The 16,607-nt window shown below is 32.6% G+C and overlaps 1 protein-coding gene across 2 annotated transcripts; it reads right to left on the bottom strand.

Annotated features, from left to right (window-relative positions):
- Positions 1–5,791: 5,791 nt before the first annotated feature.
- Positions 5,792–16,347, bottom strand: th2 (tyrosine hydroxylase 2). 2 transcript variants are annotated; one of them, XM_005164734.6, is made up of 12 exons: positions 16,039–16,347; positions 13,694–13,871; positions 13,518–13,606; positions 13,327–13,394; positions 11,381–11,431; positions 11,132–11,277; positions 9,793–9,928; positions 9,644–9,713; positions 8,970–9,026; positions 8,443–8,538; positions 8,021–8,154; positions 5,792–6,135 (listed from the first exon to the last, which is right to left on the bottom strand). In XM_005164734.6, exons 1-12 carry the CDS (start codon positions 16,267–16,269, stop codon positions 5,970–5,972), a joined length of 1,422 nt encoding a protein of 473 aa, XP_005164791.1. In that variant the 5' UTR covers positions 16,270–16,347; the 3' UTR covers positions 5,792–5,969.
- Positions 16,348–16,607: the final 260 nt, after the last annotated feature.

Genomic DNA, 16,607 nt, shown 5'->3' on the forward strand with positions numbered 1-16,607 from the left:
ACTGCCTTCCCAAAGTATACTTCCAATGATCAATATTTGTTTGGACACGATTTTAACCCAAGGATGCCATCTGGTGGATGGATCATTGCATTTGTGCCAGAGTCCTGTGAATATTTGTTTTAAGTCAGTGCATGGTTGGAGTATGCTTCATATAGCAAAGGATCTGGCTTTTATTTGGAATATTTCAGTCATGCATTGTCAGAAAAGACGACACAACAGAGGCAGTGTTGTGATGGAGAATGCTTATGTATTGCTTCCAGCATATGTTCCCTGTGATGATGAAGAAAGCCTACGCAAGCCTCCCTTCAAAGGCTTAATGCCTTAAGCCTTCAAAGTTGGCAAGTAGTTTTAATGACTAAAAAAAATCACCATGATCAAAGCAGCTCCAACCAGAATGAGAGCTTCTGCACAGCGCAGGGGCCTAATCCTATTCAGTACTTAAGACAAAGTAAAAAGAGCAAAAGAAAGGAGGGCTCTTTTGATTCTAGGAGATAATGTAGATAGGTAGGAATGTTTTGAGAATCAATACTTGGTTGCACTTTCTTTCACCATATGGACCAGTTGAAATGGACTTGAGCAATGACGTAGACCTATGGTGGAAATTGTAAAGAAATTCAAAGTTCTAGTTCTGGTTCCATATAACAAACTACCCTGTATCTTCAGACTTGTTAGAATCCATTAGGCAAGTGTGCTTGAGCTGAATGGAGGTCAAATCTAAAGAACTTTTATAGTTCAAGTTCAGTATTGGACACCCAGTTCCCATTTTTGTTCCCTTGTGAAGAAAAAATGAATGTGATTTTTGCTTCTGGAACCTGGTGTTTGTAATCTATAATGCTCCTAATTCTATCAAAAATGAATGTCTTTTTTCTGATGTGACGTGATAAGCATTTGGGATTTGTAGGTCCAATTTCACTACAACCGTCAGTGGTTATCATATTGCTAGGGTAACGCACATTTGTTTTGAACATGAAGGATTTAGATCCAAGCTATGGTTTTCAGAGGGATTTGTGGGTTGGGTTGAACGCAGTGTAAAGTGAGATATGAGAGATGATTAAGTGTTTGAATCTGGTTTGTGAAAGCAGATGTCTGCTGCACTCCTCTCTCCCACATTTATTACAGTACATTATTTGCTTTATTCTCTCTTGCTCTGATTCGTTTTTCTTTTCTTTCAGCATGTTCAAGGCAAACAAAGGCCAGCCAACTGATAGAACCTCATTTACCCTGAACTCAATGAATTCCAGCACAGAGTGACCTGGTTGCTCGCTTTGTGGTTTCGCCTAGAGGATGATTTGGCATGTGCTGGGTCTGATGTGGAGGAATATGTTGTAACCTGGTAGCCTAATCTTTTAGCATGAATGGAACAGTTGCGTAGTTGTTCCTACACCATCTGTAGAGCAACCACAACCTGTCAATCTGTTAAAGGTTGTGCTAATCCATTAAACGCTCTCTTTTCCTGTTGGAGCCAAAGTAGGAAAGATGACTCATTTATGATACATGTTTTGAATATCAGCATGGTTGTGATTAGTCTGTAGCCACAGGCTGACAGGTAGTCAGAGCAACTGAGTTTTTTATTTATTTAATTTCAATGTTCAGCAAAAAATAAATAAAATCTAAAATGGTCTTTTAAAAAAAGTTGTTAAATTGTCAGACATTAAGCTAAGATGGCAACACTTGCACATGCAGTGGTGTGGAAAAGTTTTAGCCCCTTACGGATTTTTATGTTTGTCACACTGTGATGTTTCAGATCATATTTCATTCATTCATTCATTTTCTTTTCGGCTTAGTCCCTTTATTAATCAGGGGTCGCCACAGCAAAATGAACCGCCAACTAATCCAGCATATGTTTCACGCAGTTCCAGTTGCAACCCATCACTGGGAAACACCAACATTGGCTTACCCAATTCACCCATACCACATGTTTTTTGAACTTGTGGAGAGCACCCAGAGGAAACCCACCCGAACAAGGGGAGAACATGTAAACTCCACACAGAAATGCCAACTGACCCAGCCAGGGCTCAAACCAGCAACCTTCTTGCCAGTGCTACCCACTGTGGCACCACGCTGCCCCTTCAAATCATCAAGCAAATTAAAATATCAGTCAAAGAGAAGAAGTAAATGCATGCAGATTTGAAATGAAGGTTTTTATCATTAATGGAAAACAAAGTAAAATGGTTTGTTCCTAATCCTAACGACTAATTGGGCCATCCTTAGCAGCAACAACAACAATCAAGCACTTTCGATAAATTGCATTGAGTCTGTTACAGTGTTTTGGCCCCCTGGCCTTTGCAGAATTGTTGTAATTCAGCCACATTAAAGGGATTTTGAGCATGAATTGCATTTTTAAGGTGCCACAGCATCTTAATTGGATTCAAGTCAGGATTTTGACTAGGCCACTCCAAAGTCTTCATTTTGTTTTTCTTTAGCCATTCAGAAACTTGGGATTTTGTTTCCTCTTAATAATAAAAACCTTTCTTTAAAAACTACTAGGTGTGTATACTTGTGTTATCTTTGACTAATATTGAAATTTGTTTGAAGATCTGAAACATTAAAATGTGACAAATAGGCAAATAAAATCAGAAAGGAATCAATTGTTCACACTATTGTATTTTAGTAGCACACAGGCATTTTCTTTTTAAAGTGAATTATCACTGAAACTAATTATTGATCAACACAGTCCTTTTTGATGCCACCTACTGAATTTAACCTGCAGAAAGTGTCAAAAGGAAATATTCCATGTTCTTACTATAATCTATGATATTTGCATGTTTAATACAGTTTTTTCTAACGTTGTACACCATTTTGCAACATATTTGCAAATTAAAAATGTAAAACAGACCTGTATCATCGTCATCTGTAACATCTGCATTTCATCTGTTTCTGCCGAACTGGAAAACTGGAGCATGAGGTTTGAGGTTTTGTCAAGGCATTTCTCTCTCACCTCTTTATATTCACTGAAGAAGAAAGTGGCCCTGTCTGGATGTAAGCAGTGTCACACTGCATGAGCACTGACTCCTTTATTGTCAGTCCACTTTTATTGCCAGACTGTGATCAACAAGTGTGTTGATAACTTTTGTGTCTTTTGAGATGAATGTTTTTACTTTACTTATCCCAATAGATATTATGTATCAGGCCCCTAGCCAGAAGGGGGTTCGGATGGTTCAGAAAACCCCTCACTAACGTGTTCCAGAATTTGTCCCATTCAAGAGCTCATTTGTCCTATTTTAACTGCTATGCCATCATGTATAGTAAAAATAACCCATCGAAAAAGGCTTTAAGACCAAGCGGAATCCTAGTGTGACTTCAGTTAATCACTTTTGGCCAGTGCAAGCAATTATATTTCAAGTTATTTTTCACCAAACAGCTGTGCAAGAAAATATCTGACATAGTCATCTTTTGCTATTGCATTGTTTTTAAATAGTGAAAAGATTTGACAACTTGTATTTGAGATCTTGGACCTTATTTTTGAAAGAAAACATGATCATTCATTTTTTGACATGAACCACCCTTTTCACGAGGCTGGCTACAGGCCTGTGAATCAGGATGCATGAAAAATATGTATTAGTTATTACATAATTATTCGTTTATTAAGGTGTTGCTAAAATGTAATACGATGTTTCTACACAACTCGGCATGCGTTTAAGTTGCCTTAAATCTTTTTTAATTAATTGTAGGAAACAAAAGAAAGGGTCGCAAATTCAAGGTAAGGGGTAAAATTGCTCATGTACAATTAAACTAAACTATCGCGGCTGTCGTTTAGCTCCAAGCATGTTTACGCATTTTGGGAGCCAGCTGCGACTAATCAAAGTTTCTAATCAGCCATTGACTGCTGAGACGCCGTTTACAGTGCATTTTGAATCTTTTTAATTAAAAAAAGTGCTGAAACGATGTAAGTATGAAATTTATTCAGCAGTTTTGGTAATTATAATGAGTTTTTGCATAATTTGCGTTAGACTAACGTGATGGTCCGTCATTGCTTGTCCTTGGTAGCCAAACGATCCGTTTCAGAAATACAAAAACTTTTACATGTTTCATAAACTGACATTAATGATTAATGTTACAATATCTATGACGTATTAAAATGATATCAGTGTATAGTACACATAACCTGCGACGAGTTTAATTTTAAATGTAAAATTTTAGGCTACATTTCTAATTTGTTTTTATTAACCGTTTGTAAGCTAAATTGTTTGACATAGAAGACAGATACAATTTTAAAAAGGTAATAATCATAGAAAAAAACTGTAAAGCTGAATCTGAACACAAGCAAACACAAACTATTAGATTTTAGTTTACTCCAAGCAAAGCTTGTTATTGCTTTATATCCCTGCTGAAGAATCCAGCTTAAACCATAGGCTGGTTGGCTGGTTTTAGCTGGTTGACCAGCCTGGTTTTAGAGGTGTTTTGGCCATTTCCAGGCTGGTTTCCATGACCAGCTAAAACCAGCTTGACCAGCCTAGCCAAGCTGGGAGTCCAGCTAAAACCAGCTTGACCAGCCTGGTTTAAGCTGGATATAGCTGGTTTTGTCTGGACTCCCAGCTTGGCTAGGCTGGTCAAGCTGGTTTTAGCTGGTCATCTCCCAGCCCGACCAGCTAAGACCAGGCTGGAAATGGCTGGAAACCAGCCTGGAAGTGGCCAAAACCCCTTTAAAACCAGCCTGGTTGACCAGCTAAAACCAGCCAACCAGCCTAGGCTGGTTTAAGCTGGATTTTTCAGCAGGGATTAGGGGAAAAAAAAACCAAAGGCCATCCTGTGGCCAGTGGCTTAAAGAAATTACTTGCAATCTTGCTCTGCAGAAGCTGACATACACTGTTAAAGGAAAATTACAAGATTTTTTTTTTTTATAAAATATAAACCCTTTTCAGCACTTTCAGGTGGACCATGCAAATTTTTTTTTTTGATGTTTAAGCTTTAAAACCCTTGTTGGTGTCTTATTATATTGTTCAGATGTCTTACATTTCAGCAACAATTAACAAATTTGTTAAGCCAGCACACAATGGAAAGCTGTGAAATGCAAGGTACAAAAATATGTATTGAACGTTGTTATTAAATATTTATTTTTAATTATTTACTGTTATTATTTACATTTATGTAACAGGCCCGTAGCCAGCCTATTGAAAGGGGTTGTTCTTTTCTTTTAAAAAGTGGAACCTTTTTCCTGTTATTCGCCTCATTTTCCATTCTGTTATGAGGTTAAAATACTGCATTTTGATAGTCATGATATTTCAGTATTTGATAATAAGTTTTTTACTTGTATAACATTACTTGCCCAAAAATATAGTGCAGGTAATTGTTGTAAATATTACTCAAAGTATGAGTAAAAAGTAGCCCTTTTAAACGTACTCATGAGTAGTGAGTATTACGCTGGGAAAGGCTAATACAGTTACGTGTAATTTGTGTGTGTGTGTGTGTGTGTGTGTGTGTGTGTGTGTGTGTGTGTGTGTGTGTGTGTGAACGTAACATTTTGTAGTCCATTTTGTAATTGTTTAAGGCCACTTCGGTCATCATACAGTACAGATCTGTCAACTCATCAGTGACATTTAGTCTAAACAGTCTCTGGGTCACTGCACGTAAAGTATCTTCTTGGACACATTTAATGCTTCCAAACAATTTGCTGCATGTCGATGGGTTTCAGTATGATGCGAATAACCCAATAAAAATATTTTGGAAAAGAAAAACAATAGAAAAAGAGTAATATCAAGAATTTAAAAATGCCCCTGGAAATAGGCCTAAAATGCTGGCATCCAAAGTTAATCTCAAACCCTGCATTACACTTCAAGTTAAGATAAAAACGGAGCATTCAAAATAAAGATATTTATTATTTTCGTAAATAGAACTGTTTATTACATCTGAGAGTCACACATATGCATTTCAACCCTAGACCTCATATATAATCTGCAAAATTCACATTCATACAAAAAAGGCTTCCTTAAATAGGTAGCCGTTATTGATGACTGATCTCTCATTCTGGGTTATTTCTGTCCCAGTCTCCCCAAGGCTTTATGCAAGATCTTCAGGTCATCCCTCATCTGCCCCAAAGCATTCTGGATCTTGGAGGGCTCATCTAGAACCTCCATGCTGCAAGTGTAGGGGTCATATCTTATGGAGAAGGGTGTCTGTATTGTGGATGAATATCGCCTGTGGAACGACAGTGGCAGTGAGTAATGGGGCTTTCGGATTATAGCAAGGCCTATTGACTTTTATTTATTCCCATTCTTCAATATTTGAATTCTTGATATCAACCATGGAATTGCTGATATCAAAAATGCTGATAACTGATCTCAACAATGTAATTTGTGATCTAAAAAAATATTGTTGATATCACAAATTTAATTGTTGATATAAAAACATAAAATTCCTGATGTCAACAATTTAATTTTTAACATCTGTAATTTTTTTCTAGTTTAATGTCACATTAGGGTGCCATTTAAATTTTAATGTTGATAACAGAAATTAAATTGTTGATTTTACAGTTGAATTGCTAACAGTAAAAATTATACTAGTAAAAAAGTAAAAAATATTCATATTACGAATGCATTTCCAAATATCAGAACTAATATATGTAACATGCTGAAATACATGTACAGATATCAATCATTTACATTTCAATATCAGTTAAATTCTTAATAGTAAAAATTGTATTTCTGATGTATAAAAGATTAATTTTAACTAGTAAGAAGTACATTTTTAACATCAACAATTAAATAATTAATGAATTAATTATTTATCAATTTTTAATTAATTAATTTAACCTTTGGTGACATTTAACTAGTGAAAATACAATTACAGATATCAAATACTAAAAATTGTATTCTTGATATCAAGAATGAACATTTTAACTACTGAAACTTGACCAAAATGTTGATATCAAGAATTAACATTTTTACTAGGAGAGATGCAATTCTTGATATCAACAATTTATTTCTTAATATCAAGAACTTAATTCTTGATTTGGACATTTTTCTGAGTCACTTTGGTACATTTGAAATTATCAAAACTACCTGTTCAATCTTCACATCATTGTGTCAGTTGTGCACATCAAAAGTCTTTACATGCAAAATGGCTGAACAAGTTGTCAAAATGCATTTTTCTATACATTTCCATTAGACTTTTTTCTAAATCTGTCTTCAGTTGGTAAATTTCTCTCAGGTGCATCTCAAAGGAGATTATCCTATGTTTATATTTATACTTTTGTTTTGTTTTTTCTTTGTGTAATGCCATGCTGTCCTATGAATTCCTGTATCAGAATGTCATGATCTGTCAGCAAATTACAGTACAAACAGCAAAAAAGATGTCATATTTTATACCAGAACATGCCTCCAGAGTACCTGTTATATTGACAACATGACTGACTTATCCATACACAATGACACAAGGACTTTTAATTCTGATGGCACTGACACATTCATTGACAGAAATAGCTTTTGCAGGTAATCCATGGTGTTCTGCTTTTTGTACGCACTGTTTTGAGAAATGTACTTACTGTTTTGCAAAATTTCTACTCTAAAATCTAAAGATCTAAAATATTTACCAAAGCGGCTGAGAAAAACTGTAAACTGTTGATATCAAGAATTAAAATATTGAAATCAAGAATTGCTTTTCTGCAAATTATGATGTCATTGATTGGCCTTGAGAATTTCTCTTTCCATCTATTATATTAAATATGTAAAGTATTACGGGTGGTCTTAAAGGGATAGTTCAGCCAAAAATAAAGATTCTGTCATCATTTGCTCGCCCTATACCTGTTCCAAAGCTCTTTGAGGCTTTTTGTTTTGTTAAAAATAAATTAAGATATTTTGAAGAAAGCTGTAAACCTGTAACCATAGTATTTGTTTTAGATGTCAATTGTTACATGATTTTAGCTTTCTTTATCAAACATCTTATTTTGTGTTCAAGAGAATAAAGAAACAATCAAAAAGATTTGGAACCACTTGAGGGAGAGTACATAAAGAGTAAGATTTCATTCTCTTTACCATTATTTAAAATACACGACTTGTGACCAGGTTGCACCACACACACGTACCTCAACTTCTGTTTGGCGTCCTCAAAGCTCTCGGACACAAAGTAAACTGGTTGATATGACTGATCTTGGTATGGTTGAACTGCAGTCTCAGCTGGGTCGAATGGCTTGTACTGAGGCTCATTAGAAAGGGCATACTGAAAAACACAATGCATTAAACATTTTCAGCTATGTGGTTCTTTTGAATTAGTATTTTTTAAATTAAAGAATCCTGAAAATAATGTATAACAGCCTCCACAAAAATATATTTGAGATTGATAATGCTTAGAAGTATTCCCTAAGCAGCAAACTAGCATATTAGAATTATTTCAGAAATAAAATATCCCTGAAGAAAGAAAGAAAGAAAGAAAGAAAGAAAGAAAGAAAGAAAGAAAGAAAGAAAGAAAGAAAGAAAGAAAGAAAGAAAGAGTTTTTTTTTGTCTTACCAACAGTTCTCCATAGGAAGACAGAAGTCCAGCCCCATAAGCCTTTACTGCTCCGTTTTGCTTACAGAGACCAAACTCTACAGTAAACCAGTACAGCTGTGTGTAAAATATATGCTTTGTTAGACAACATATATTTATGTAGTACATAAAGCAGATATTTTCAGTTTTAATTTTATTTATAGTTTTCATTGCATAACACTTAAGGACATCTTACACAAAACCGTCAACATTAAACAGCAATAAACATTTGATGCAAGCAATCAAAAAAACTGGAAAAAAAGGGTTTTAGTGTAAGATTTAAAAACATTAAGATTTTCACTGTTCTGCACATTTTGCTCTTAACCAGTTCCACAAATAAGGAGCTAAAGTCCCCCTAAAATCGGCCTAGCACTTTTCATGCCTTTGCTCAGGATGAATTTGTCATTTGAATGAAACAACACAAGAGGGCGATAAAGACTTACTGTAGTGTACTATCCTTCACCTAAATAATCTCCCACTGTATATTTGCAAAAGGAAACCATACTCACTGTTGACAGTTTTTCAATATCCTCATCTGATGCTCCAAGCGAGACGAGTCCAATCTCCTACAGGGTCAAAATGTCATTCAGTAGCAGTTCTGAACATTTCCCGATATTTCCACTGCAATTGTTTACTAAGTAAATGATCAAATATGCAAAACTATAAGGAAAATAAATAAAAAAAATTTTGAGAACATTTCTACATAAACTATATTTTTAAAGCATTCTTATAATATTCCCTAATTGATTTATGTATTCATGGTTCTGCAATTAATTAAAAAATATATATTTTAAATTTAACATAATTGTACATTTTTAAAATGCTGTTTTATCTGAACACTTTTTAAATAATATTATAATATAATATAATATAATATAATATAATATAATATAATATAATATAATATAATATAATATAATATAATATAATATAATATAATATAATATAGTTATTAATAATACTTATAAAAGGGTGGAAATCCTGGTTATTATTATCCTACTTTCTTTACTTCATCATCAGGCCCTCTTGTAAATTTTGAAAAACGCTACTGATTAAGAAGTTAAATATACAAAAACCTGCAGCAATTAATCCATGTTCATGCATTTTCTACACTGACAAATAATTGTAAATGGTCATGTGTAAGAATAAATGGTCTCATGTAACATGGATTGTAATGTAGTACCTGTGAAAACTGAGCAAACTCTTGGTCTGCAAGCATAGGAATATGTCCAAGTAGTTCATGGCAGCAATCTCTATTAAATAAAACAAGAGTCAGCCAGAGAATATAGATTTAATAACAGTGTGCTTTAAAACGTTATGCATTGTACGTACGGTTCAGGGGAATGCATGGGGGCTGAAGGGTGACGAATGTACTGGGTACACTGGAAAACCCGGAACGCTAAACTGGCAAGAAAATCTCGAGCAGATAGCAGTCCTGCCACCGGCCGCAACTGAAAACCTGTTCTCTCTGAACAACATCAATTTAGTGTGATTAGGGCTGGGTGATAAGACAAAAAATCTCATCACAAAAAGAGTCATCACATATCCTGATATTTACATATATTTCAATAAAGCACCGATTCTGTAAATTCAATCAGTTAGTTTTTTAAATATATTGCCCACATGTAAAGAACTATTTCTTTTTTTACATTTTAAAGTATATACTCAAAAATGTACTCATGTGATCAAATATTTCACTTTATTTAGAACTTCAGGGTAAATATGTTCAATAAAAAATGTAGAAATATCAAATAAATATATTATAAAACACTTTTCTAAAACTCATCAATAAAGGTAATAGAAAATATTATAATAGAGAATATTGCCAAATAGCATGCAAAATGTAAACATTGTACTTCAAGATTGTAACTTTCTCACTATGCTATTATTCATGTCTCTATTTGCATCCTTGTAATGGCATGTAATATTAAGGCCATTACGATGTGTATATAAATGATAAAAAAGTAAACAATGAAGTTTCTGACACCACAAAATAAACAATAGGTATGTGAAATGACTGTCTTTTTTATTTTGTCCTTTCAGTTTAGGCTTCTAGCCAGCCTATTGAAAGGAATGGTTCTTTTTTCTAAAGAAATGGACCATTTTGCAGTTATTTCTATTCAGTTATGAGGTTTAAGCTTTGCTGGATTAGCTTGTCGGATGGTGACTCCACTTTATGTACCAAAAATATTTCCTACAATTTCATCAAAGTGTTTACTACTATGAAGTATATATTTACAAATGTGCATTTAAACTGTAAACTGTAATTACAGTTTTATATATGAGATGAGCATTTAAAAAAATAATTAAATACTTATATTTAAAATATAAATTTATTTTAAAGATTATTAAAAAAACAATTAGGAATCTGTCAAAACTTGTTTTAAGTTGAAAAACTGTATAGACTACAGGCAAATAACAAACTGGCTAGCTCATTCAAATTTTCTCAGCCCATTGATTAATTATTCAAAAATACATTTGTCTTAAAGCCCTCTATCAGTTATTTTCAAAATTTATGATGTCATTGTAGTCAAAAATGTCTGTCTGTCTGTCTGTCTGTCTGTCTATTAATCATAGTCATATTGCACAACTCTAAGTGTAATTTAGCAAATCAAATTTTCAAATTTTATATTTTTTTACACTCAAAACTAAACGAAGCAGGTCCGTTTACCTTTGAGAAAAGCAGACACCTCTCTGAGCTGAGGGATCTGGTCTTCTCCATACAGACGTTCACTCTCCAGCTGAGTGAGGGCTTCTAGAAACTGTCTGCAGGCGTGACTGGGGTAAAGGCTCCTCAGAGTCCTGTAAACCTCCCTCCTGCCTCATCACATACCACACTTATACAGTATGTCTGAATATTTAAATAATAGGAAATTATATTTCTGATAGCAATCAAACTCATATTATTGGGAACACTTACCATGTGGCATTCTCTTCTGGAGTGTATTCCACTACTGGTAAAGGGTCACCGCTAGACAGAAGAAAGACAGATATGGGTAAAATTAGTTTTGAAGAAGTCACCATTTTTCCAGGTAAATATATTTCTAAAGAAGCTGTTGACATAAAATTGCACCAGACTTCGGTAACAATTCACACAATCCAATAATATGGATAAAACTAAACTTATTGCACCCTGTGAAAATAATTTATTTATAATAATAATGAAATTACACAAAGAGAAACCTATTGTAATGTATTTAATAAACTGGAAAAAAATGATTCATCAGATTTACTAAATGTTTTTAAGGTGGTTACAAACAATCTATAAGAAATGAATTTAACAAATTAAATTTAGTACCGTTCAACTTTGTATGTTCAAATTCAGCCCGGATAAATTGTTTGCAACCAAGTACCTTAAAAAACATTTAGTAAATCTAATGAATAATTATTTTACAGTGTACTTTGTACACTGTAACAGTACATTTTTGGTAAAGACAGATTCAAGACACCTATTGTATGGAAAATAAATTCACATGTATTGCTCAGGTAAATTTTGTTTCGCATACTTCAATAAAGTCTAAAAAATAAAATTACAGTTCTGTTAATCTTATCTGCAAAATAAAATGCTTGCTTATTTTCTATTGGATTGAGGTCAGGTGATTGGCTGGGTCATTCTTGCGGCTTCCTTTTATTTTCTAAAAGCAGTTGTATATTTGGGATAATTTTTTTGGTAAAATTTCTACCCTGGTTTCATCTTCATCATCTGGTAATGTAGGTGTCAGAACTGAAGCAGCTAATATTAATTTACGCTGATGAGGTGCAGGGTTGATTTCTAACCACTGAGAGATTTCAGCTGATGTCTGGCCTTTCCATGCCTTCTTACATCTCACTTTCTTCATGTGTTCAATTTTTTTTCACTGTTTCACTTTATTACACATACATTTCCTATAGAAAATCATCATACAACGTTTGAAATATTTACTTTATTTTTCATACAGCCTGAAATCAAATTACATACAAAATAACTTTGCTTGAAATGCTTTAGCCTTCAACTAATTTGCACTTTTTTACAACTTTATCCCGAAGGTCTTTTGAAAGCAGGGTGTAATGTGAGTAAAGGTTTTCACAGGGTATGATTTTCTATAGGCACTGTAACTTATTTTCTAAAACTATTAGTTTGGTTTTCTTTGCATATATGTGTTAATTTGGTTGTTACTGACATCTGGTGGAATTTTTTAGTTAACAACATCTTCAGAAATGTGTTTTCTGGGATTTTTTTTACTCTTAATGTGCCCAAATTATATAGGCATAGATTATAATTGAAGCTCATGCATTAATTTAATATATGTTAAAGTCAAAGTAATCTTGATTTGCCAACACAGTTTAATAACATCATCATCATCATCATCATCATCAAAAAAAGAAGACAACAACAGCAATAACAAATTGTTGTTGTTATTATTATTAATTATGTTTAAAAAAGAAATAGTTTTAATTAATAATGCTAATTTCATAATAATAACATTATTACAAATTATTTAAAAAATAATGTTAATTACTTGTATACGTGTATTACTATTATTGATGTTTTAAACAATAACAAAATAGTTTTTACAAGCTAAAAATTCAAATATAACACAAACTATTACTATCAGAAGTAATATTAGTAATAGTATATAACATAATCTTTATTACCACAATAATAATAATAATAATTATTATTATTATAATAATTATTACTATTATTATTATTATTATTATTATTTTGACGTGTCATTATAAAATTATTCTAAATTGTAAGAATGAAAACATATTATTTTTATTATTTATTATTATTATTATTATTGTTTTATTATATTACCTTTTATTTTTATATTACCTTATTATAATTATTGTTAGTAGTAATAGTACTTTAATATTACTTACTGCTTATAATTGAAAGCCATTTCAGAAATGAATCCTCTTCGTTTTCTGTATTCTGAATCACTGAATCCCTGAATAATACAAGTATTTATTTCACTGCTATAACACTGATCACAAAGCAGACGCAGAATTAGGATTATAAAATATATGAATAATAATTAACGTCCTGAACAGCATCACTGTTGTTCACTTACAGGGTGATCCTGGTCCAGATCAGGGTCATATTTTGTTATCAGATGATTGCATGTATCAAGGTCAGAAATCTTCTTTGGAAACCATGGCGCTATAACATTTAAATAAACGTTGTAAGATAACTAAAAATAAATGTTTGCTGGTGTTACCAACAGCATGCAGTCACAAAATCACCTACTCTTTTCTTCTTGCACTATTCGCACGTCATCTGCAACTCTTTTTAAAGAGTTGATGAAGATGTCGGTGTCGGAGCAGTGCACTTCACACCGCATGAAGAACTCCAGATCTTCTCCACTGCTTCTCTTGCTCTTTCTGCTCGCTCGACTTTCCAGGTGTAGCAGCTTGGTTTCGAAAGTCTACATAAGTTAAAAAACCAGACTTATTATGTTTTAGTACTCGTTATTTATTATTATATATACAATAATAAAATAAAGTTTATGGCCAGATTTAAGGCACCAACATTATTGATTTTAAAATATGATGAGCTTTTTTTCAGTGTTTCCAATAATCCATTGTTAAAATTAATGTTGAAGATAATTACACACATAAATTCCATAAAATGTATGGTAAAAATGCAGCTGTGGTGGCCAGTATTTAACCGTTACAAGTATGGTACATTTTTATTAATTAATATACACCAATGATGAACCAATGCTCATATCAAACAATTTTCCCACAAGCAGAGAAATATACTATTATATAGAAGGTGCTCAGTGTCATTCACACAGCTACAAAACTCATACAGTCAACACATACAATTAAAGTAATGGAATAAACATTTTTATCAACATTAGGTGCAGCATAAAACTCTAATGTACTTAATTTATGAGAAAAAAAAGGAACCATAGTAATGTATAAAAAATGTATAAAAAAAAAAAACTTCAGGGAAATTCAATTTATGGTTATTTATTGTATATATTAGGAAAACATACTGTTAACCAAATTACAGATTTTTACAGTTTTTTTTATTTAATTTTGTTTGTTTTTTACCATTGAAATCATGGCTAATTTTTACAGTATTGAGTATAGGTTAGTATCTTCAAGTTTGTTTCTTATTGTGTTACCTGCTGTTCCTTTGTAAATATTGAAACTGGAAATGAAAATTAAATTAAAGGACTGTAGTAATTTAAGAGTAAAGTTGATATTACACCATTTTATTTTTCAGTTTGAACAAATACATTTTTGCAGTGAAGTTACATATTTAAATTACATTTTTGGTTAGGTTTAGCTCTCGAACTATAATTGTGATGTTACTTATTAACATGTATTATTACAATTAATTATTTTACCTTTTTAATGTGATTTTTTTCAGTGATGGATTGCATAAATATCTTAAATATATTCGACTCTAAAATGTAAAAAAAAAAGGGTCTAGCAATATTTTAACATTTAAAATATACAATATTCATGTCTGTAGTTGCCATTGATGTTACAGCTTTAACTTTTTTCTTGTAGTTGTAAATAAAGATTAATGGGATGGTTTAACCAAAACTGAAAAATCTTCACTTGTTACAAACCTGTTTGAGTTGTTTGAAAATAAAAGAAGCTATTTTAAAATATGTTGGAAAACTGTAACCATGGACTTCCATAGTATTTTTTGGACTTCCATAGTATTTTGAGTTTACAGGTTTCAAACTTCTATCTTTTTTTTTCAAAATATTTTGTTTTGTTTTTAACAGAAAAAGGAAACTCATGGAACCAAATTATGAGAACATTTTCTTTTACTAAGGTTTGCAAAAAATTTTTTCACTGTTTCTGCCTCAAAATTATAAAAATAGTTTTCAAAGTTGTTTTTGACATTGATTTACATATGTAATTAGAATTTTCTGTAACACTCTACAATAGGATTGTGTTAGTTAATGAAAATACAGTTGTTCTTTATTTGTTTGTTAACTCACAGTGTGTTAATCCATTATTCATAATGTTGAACTATTAATAAATGCTGTTCATTTGTTCATTGTTCATAATTAGTTCATGTTTGTAAATACATTGCATTAATGAACTCTTATTGTAAAATGTAACCAATTTTTCATATACCCTAATTTGACAAAAAACAAAAAAGGGGTAAAATGAGAAAGATTATGTGTAAAATTACAAAAAATTTAAAATTACAGATACTAAAGGCATGTTAAAAATCAGTATACCCTAATTAGGCTGCAAAAGCAGGTTTCTGCCAAGCCAATGAAAGATTTGGAGTTCTAATAATTCTGTCAATGTTTAGAACATTAAACACTTTACTCGCACTAGCCTAAAAAAAAGATTAATTGGGTTTACAATGTAATTGTTTTAATGTAAGGGGTTGCAAAAAATTTATATGGGCTGATTTTAAACAAACAAATTAAATTCCTTATATACCTACATTGTTTGCAACCACTTACCTTAAATAAATTTAGTAAATTCAATGAAGCATTTTTTTCCCAGTAATATATTGAACGTTTTGTGGACTGTAGCGGATGTTAACTGTTCTTTAATTTACAATAAAGAATCTTTTTAAAACGATTATAGCCTACATGAAGTACGCACCTCAAAGACTTTGCCAGCCTTGAAGAAGCCGGCGTTTTTCTCATTTTTAAGAGCAAAGAGGATGTTGAGAGTGATTTTGCCAGTCTTCTCCTCCTCAAACACGAAGCTGTCTCCGCAGCGCGAGGGGCCCGGAGATGAAGAGCCGCTCTCTCTGTCGCGCCGCGCGTCCTCAATCAGACTGCGCTTTCTGCCGCTCAGCGGAACATTCTGCGCTATACTGTCCGACTTCATCGAAAATCTGAATATATCCAGTTAATGTTATGTCAATACCAACTCTAAACAAACGAGGAACAAAATTGGTGTAGGACTGTGGGGGCCACATCCCCGCAATTTATATACAGACGTGCGGGACTTTATGTAAATGAGTTGCGCAAATGCACGTCTGATTTTAGGCTGAGATGCGTCATGAATTTTTGTTGTTAATAAGAACTGCGACACGTGACATTTCACAGGTGCTTCAAGCGACAGATTACGTAAATAGACTCTATTTTTTTGTGAAAGGTCAGCACTAAACGAGTCTTTATCGTAAATATATAAATACATAAGTGGATACGTTTTTAATGACATAC

Source organism: Danio rerio, chromosome 4 (genome assembly GCF_049306965.1).
Source record: "Danio rerio strain Tuebingen ecotype United States chromosome 4, GRCz12tu, whole genome shotgun sequence".
Lineage (NCBI taxonomy): Eukaryota > Metazoa > Chordata > Actinopteri > Cypriniformes > Danionidae > Danio > Danio rerio.

What these genes read in the sequence shown, in the direction of transcription:
- th2 (XM_005164734.6), bottom strand. Translation starts at nt 16,269, where the DNA reads ATGAAGTCGGACAGTATAGCGCAGAATGTTCCGCTGAGCGGCAGAAAG. An exon ending in AGGCTGGCAAAGTCTTTGAG is followed by an intron (nt 13,872 to 16,038) that starts GTGCGTACTTCA and finishes TAACTTATGTAG; the next exon opens with ACTTTCGAAACCAAGCTGCT. An exon ending in AGTTTGCTCAGTTTTCACAG is followed by an intron (nt 9,027 to 9,643) that starts GTACTACATTAC and finishes TTGACCCTGTAG; the next exon opens with GAGATTGGACTCGTCTCGCT.